Source organism: Gopherus evgoodei, unplaced genomic scaffold, assembly GCF_007399415.2.
Source record: "Gopherus evgoodei ecotype Sinaloan lineage unplaced genomic scaffold, rGopEvg1_v1.p scaffold_31_arrow_ctg1, whole genome shotgun sequence".
NCBI classification, from domain to species: Eukaryota; Metazoa; Chordata; order Testudines; family Testudinidae; genus Gopherus; species Gopherus evgoodei.
The window spans coordinates 3,439,262-3,445,461 of NW_022059983.1; the positions used below are offsets into that span (position 1 = coordinate 3,439,262).

General features: G+C 56.9%; 1 protein-coding gene across 1 annotated transcript; it reads right to left on the reverse strand.

The window, feature by feature from the left end:
• Positions 1 to 1,630: 1,630 nt before the first annotated feature.
• Positions 1,631 to 4,454, reverse strand: LOC115640566 (sulfotransferase 2B1-like). Its single transcript, XM_030543427.1, has 6 exons — positions 4,283 to 4,454; positions 3,654 to 3,862; positions 3,273 to 3,399; positions 2,698 to 2,792; positions 2,035 to 2,215; positions 1,631 to 1,740 (listed from the first exon to the last, which is right to left on the reverse strand). Exons 1-6 carry the CDS (start codon positions 4,416 to 4,418, stop codon positions 1,631 to 1,633), a joined length of 858 nt encoding a protein of 285 aa, XP_030399287.1. The 5' UTR covers positions 4,419 to 4,454.
• Between the last annotated feature and the right edge of the window lie 1,746 nt (positions 4,455 to 6,200).

Genomic DNA, 6,200 nt, shown 5'->3' on the forward strand with positions numbered 1-6,200 from the left:
CCAGGGTTTTTTTTCTGTGCAGGTACCCTTATGATTACACATGGTAACATCACAGGTAATAGCTAACCACTAGACACCACCTCACTCCCAGAGCTGGGAAAAGAACCCAGGAGTCCTGCCACTCAGCCTCCCCCCTCCCATTTTAATCACTAGACCTCATCCCCCTCCTATAGCCAGGCAAGAACCCTGCTGTGTGCGATAGTCTCCTGTAGCAAGGGCATGTGCTGCTGCCATGGGAGGTCATTGGGTGATGCCGTGGGGGCGAGAGGGGGCGGTGCAGGCCAAGTGGCTACATCAGCCTCTGCCTCGGGCCCTGGACTTGGGACAAGGACAGGCAGGGTAGGGATGACGCTTCTCCACCCTGACGGCCAATATAGACCTGGCAGAGGAGTGAGCCAGCCAGCCATTGGCCAGGCAGGGGCAAGCACATCCCCCTCCAGTCACACCGTGTGGGCAAACAGGAGGAATCCAGCCTGGGCCGGGTGCAGAGACGGGCGACCGGAGGCCTGGGGAGCTGGGCTGGGTGAGCCCCCGTTGGGACTGGCAGCCGGGAACGTAGAGTCATTGGCCCTGCAAGGACGAGCCATCAGGGCTTTGCTCAGAAAACTGCTGCCCACATGGGGATGCCCCTCATCCACGTGGGGATGCTCCTCTCTACAGCCCCCACCGGCTCCCTCGGCTCCAGCACCTTCACAGGGCTCCTCCTCCGGCAGCGGCTGGAGTAGCAGCAGGCCCTCCAGGGTGCCCCCCCCCACAACATCCAGCCTCCCCCCAACATTCAAGCAGGGGTATTTATGGTATAAGTCATGGACAGGTCATGGGCCATAATTTTTTGTTTCTTCCCCACCTTGTAACCCCCATATTCCTCATTTTTATATAACTGTGATATTGCATATAAAGCAGGCTGAGTGAGGCACCAGGGGAAAGGGCACGATCTGCTGAAAGTCGATTCTCTATCCATAGACGTGTATCATTGATGCATGTGAAGTTATGAGAATTGTGCTGTATGGTATGACAGGATCCTGGCCCCTGGGGGTATTGCTGGGATCTACCTGGGAACTGGGTCACCAGCAATCACAACTTGTGGAATGGGGACGGGGGGCCTGGGCAGGAGAGAGAGAGTGTGAGTGGGTGTGTGTGTGTGTGTGGGTGTGTGTGTGGGTGTGGGTGTGGGTGTGTGTATTCCTACTGCTCCCTGCTGGATGGGATTATGTTTTGTTCATGGCAAACCCAGAGAAGTTAGATAAAAAAACCAAATCCTCTTGCTGGAAGGTTGCCACATCTGAGAGAGACAGAGCAGGCTGCTCCCTGCACAGAGGCCCATCTCCTGCATCATGCTCCAGGCTGGCTCTGTGCAGACTTTCACACTGCCCTGCACAGGCCCCTGCCTGCAAGCAGGACCAGGAAAACCCTGCAATGGACAGATTTTAAATACACTTCAGCTGAGCCATGCCATGCGCGTGTCCACACTGACCTCTGCCGGACACATGCTCAAGCCCAGCTCTGCCTATCGCTGATGCTGTAGTGAGGCTGCCTTTGGGGGCATCTCCCAGGGCACAGTAAGAGCAGCAGCACATGGATGGCACAGGGCTGGTGTATTGCAGGTACAGATGTGGCGAGCGTCAGGCCATCAGTCCCAGGGGAAGGTCAAGCCCAGACCCTGCATCCGCTCTTGGTAAACGGTGTCGAATCGCTGGCTCTGTGCCTCCGAGAGATGGTTCCGCCAGTCACCGCAGATCCCTGCAAACCACAGGGGATATAGTCTAGGGTGCCCCTCACTCCCAACCCACAGCCCCTCCCCCAGCCCTGTCCCCACAAGCTCTGCTGGTGCCCCTGACCCCCAACCCACGGCCCCTGCAGCTACAAGCTCTGGCCCTCCTCCTCACTCCCAACCCACATCCCCTGCCCCCCAGACCTGGCCCCACAAGCTCTGCCCCTGCCCCTCACTTCCAACCCACAGCCCCGCCCCCGCAGCTCTGCTGATGCACCTCAGTCCCAGCTCGCAGCCCCCTGCTAGCCCAGGCCTGGACTCACCTTTCCTCAGGAGCTCCCCCTTCTGGTGGTCCATGTACTCGTCCGGCAGCTGGGAGAAGTTGGACATTTTGTTCCCCTTCATGCTCTGGAAGGAGGCGTTCTCCACCACCGCGGCCACTTGCTCCTCACTCAGCTCCTTCCCCAGGAAGTGGCAGATTCTCTGCACGCTGCCCTGCAGATCCTGGAGGAGACACCCGCTGCCATGAAGAGGGTGATTCTAGGGTGACAATTTTATGGTCCACCTGTGCCTCAGTTCCCTCCCCCCGCAGGGTCCTACTCCCCGCTGGGCACTGAGGAAGAGACCCTCAAGGGCAGAGGGCCTTGGCCATGAGCCACGTTGGCCAGCTGAGGTCAGACCCTGTTCCAGGCCAGGGGCAGAGGAATGCAAAGGCCAGGAGGAGCCAACAGCCGGGACATGGACGCCGAGGCCTGGGGAGCTGGGGCTGGCAACACCCTAGAACAGCACCTGGCTGGGGGCCTGGGGCGGAGTTACGTGTGGGGATGGCTCAGGGGCGGGGTACATGTGGGGTGGCTCGGGGGGGGGCTACATGTGCGGTGGTTGGGGGGGCTACGTGTGGGTGTCACCAGGGGGTAGGGTTATGTGTGGGCGTGACCCCAGGGCTGGAGTTATGTGGGTGTGGCCCAAGGGGGTGGTTTCCCTACCTGCTGCAGCTCCTCGTACGTGATAGAGAAGAAGTTCTCGTTGCCCTTCAGCCCCATCCAGCCGGTGACGTGGTCGAACCAGGAGCCATACACCACTGTGCAGGGGAGAGCGGCACGGTGACTCCAGAGCTGGCACCACCCGGCCCTCCACCCACTCCTCAATTTATAATTAAAGTGGTGCCGGGGCTCAAGCAATTTTTTTACATTCATAACTGATGCAGCCAGACCGGAGGTGCCAGGGCCGTGAACTGCCAAGCCAGGATGTGCCAGGGCCCTGAATTGCCAAGTCCGGAGCTGCCAGGGTCTGAACTGCCAAGCCCAGAGGTGCCAGGGCCCTGGCACAACTTAAGCACTACCTCCACCTAAGTTCCCTCCATGGTGCACGGCCGGACGGCCATGCAACAGCTTCTTAAGCCCCACTCAGCAGCCTATTAGGCCCTGGGCAAAGAGCAGCTCAGAGCTGGCTGGGGATGCACAAACTGGATCCCATCAATCAATGGCTGGGAGCCCAGGCATCAGGCGGGGGGAGTCCCTAGCTGCAGCAGGGCCCCCGAGGGCCCCAGGGTGCTGCTCACCGTTCCCGCTCAGGAAGTCCTCAAGGAAGGAGTCCAGTGAGCCAGGGTCCCTGAAGTAACGCAGCAGCTTGGAGAAGTGGTACAGGGAGACCAGGACGTCCTTGGGGCAGCGCAGGGTGTAGATGATCTGGGGGGAGGGGAGGGGAGTCACTAACAATCCGGGGAGGGGGATGCCAAGTGAACCCAGCAATTAGCCACCCAACCCGGGCCGTCACCTCCCCACCCTCTGCATGGAGAAGGATTCACTGCACCCTGCTGCCTGTTCTTTCATGCACCCACATTGCTGTAACTCACACCCAGCAGCAGCCCTGGATTCACCCCCCTCCTGACACACAGCTCTGTTGGTGCCCCTCAATCCTGACTTGCTCTCCCACCTCTCACCTTGGCCTTGGAGCGCTGCAGGGACTTGGGGAAGAGCTGGATGGGGAGGTGGGAGCAGAGCAGCCGGGGAGTCGGGTATTTCAGGGTGGCCTCCAGCCCCGGCCGGCTCTCCACCCAGGGCACCCGGTCCCAGTTCACCACGCTGCGCACCCAGCCGGGGTCCCCATCAGAACGGATCAGACTCAGAATCTCCCGCATCCAGCTAGTGCCTAGGGATGAAAGGGTTAATGGGCCTGAAACAACGCCTCAACCTGCTAGGTCCCCCTCTGCTCCCAGAGCCCGGGAGAGAACCCAGGAGTCTGGCCTCCAGCCCCCATCAGCTGAGGTGCATTAACAGTGCTAAAATCAGAAGCTCTCACTGTGCTGTGCCAGGGGTGTCCTGGCCCTGCCGGTGGCTCTGGAAAAAGCCGGAGGTTAGAGTGTGTCTGCAGAGAGTCAGCCCAGCACCAGGTGGGCGAGTTGGGCCCCAGGGAGCAGCCTGCTTTGTCTCACCGTGGGTCGGGGGAGGAGTGCCCGGAGTCTGGGGTCTAGGAAAACAGGTCATGTGACAGGTTTGGTGTTTCCATCTAATGTCCGTGTGTGTGTCAGGACCCCCCTACACACACACACACGCACCCGCCCTCCCCTACCTGACTTGGGGTAGGTGATGTTGAAGACGTCGTCGTCCTGCACCTGAAATTCATTCTCCACGTAGCTCAGATTCTCGGGGGAAAAATCCAGGCATGGGAACAGCACTCCCTTGTGGGTGAAGTATTCACGCGCCATGGCAGGGCTGGGACAGAGACAGACCTCCCGGCGTCAATGTTGGTCCCTATGCGCTACTAGGGGAGCTGTGCTGCAGGGAGCGCTGTGATGGCCCTTGTTGTCAGAGGTGTTGTCAGATGTGTTGTCAGATGCTACCGGTGTGGTGCTCTGCTCTCTCCTTGTTGGTATCACTCGGCTGCGTGCGTGTGTTCCCTCTGTGTGCTGCCCCAGCTCTGTGCAGATAGCTGACACAGCAGACCCGAAGAGAACCTCCAATGACCACAGAGTCTAGTAAGGTACGAAGGCACGTCGGCCAGGTTTATTGCCGTATTGGATACAATAATAGTTCCCTGTAGGTTTCTTAGCCTAATTCAGGGCATACTACGAATATGTACCCACGGTCAATGGACTCGGCTCAGTCAGTGGCGGGACTTTCCACTGCCCCCTCGGCCGGACAAAGACACCGCCCCAGGGATACATTCTTATACACAGGCACAAACAAGTTACACATCACTCCTGACGTATTGAGGTGCAACCCCTCTACGTAGTAAGGTGCCGCCTCTCACCTTGTACATGTTGGTTTGAACAAAACAACTCTATCCATCATATTACCCTTTTGCCCCTGTCATTGGGATGGGTCAGTCTGTTCCTTGTTATCTATGTGGAATGAGCCAGTATGTGAATGTTCTGATCTCTGGTGTTCAGTATCTTTTAGGCACGTATCTTCTTGCAGCATCAGCCCTTTCCTTGCCTGCTTCTGTGAGCAGGGCCTGCCTCTGGCTCACAGCTTCCAGCATTCCAGGGCTGTGTAGATTCTTTTGATTCTTTTAACACTTTCTTTGTTACTGTTACTTGCCCTGCTTTTTCTATTACTTGTTTGGCCAGCATGCTGTCTAAGCCATCTCATTGCCATAGACATGAGTTGCAAAATTATTGCTTTTTTACTTTCATTACTATTTCTCAGAGCCTTGGCTCTACATATGCCAGTCCATGTTTTCCCACTCTCTTTTTAAAATTCATATGGACACCCCTTACTGGCAATACAGTGGGTCCAGGAGTTATCAAACTCCGTGGGGATCAAAAGGGAGGGGATCAGGGGGTTCCCTAGCACGAGGTTTTCTGCCATGTTAGATTGCGATTCCTACAGCGGACAGCTCGCTTACTCACCAGATCAGCGGTTGGGGTCACCAGTGTTGTCAGAGGTGTCGTCAGATGTGTTGTCAGATGCTACCGCTGTGGTGCTCTGGTCTCTCCTTGTTGGTATTACTCAGCTGCATGCGCGTGTTCCCTCTGTGTGCTGCCCCAGCTCTGTGCAGATAGCTGACACAGCAGACCCGAAGAGAACCCCCAATGACCACAGAGTCTAGTAAGGTACGAAGGCACGTCGGCCAGGTTTATTGCCATATTGGATACAATAATAGTTCCCTGTAGGTTTCTTAGCCTAATTCAGGGAATACTACGAATATTTACCCACGGTCAATGGACTCGGCTCAATCAGTGGCGGGACTTTCCACTGACCCCTCGGCCGGAAAAAGACACCGCCCTAGGGATGCATTCTTATACACAGGCACAAACAAGGTACACATCACTCCTGACGTATTGAGGTGCAACCCCTCTACGTAGCAAGGTACAACCCCTCTACGTAGTAAGGTGCCGCCTCTCACCTTGTACATGTTGGTTTGAACAAAACAACTCTATCCATCATATTACCCTTTTGCCCCTGTCATTGGGATGGGTCAGTCTGTTCCTTGTATCTGTGTGGAATGTGCCAGTATGTGAATGTTCTGATCTCTGGTGTTCAGT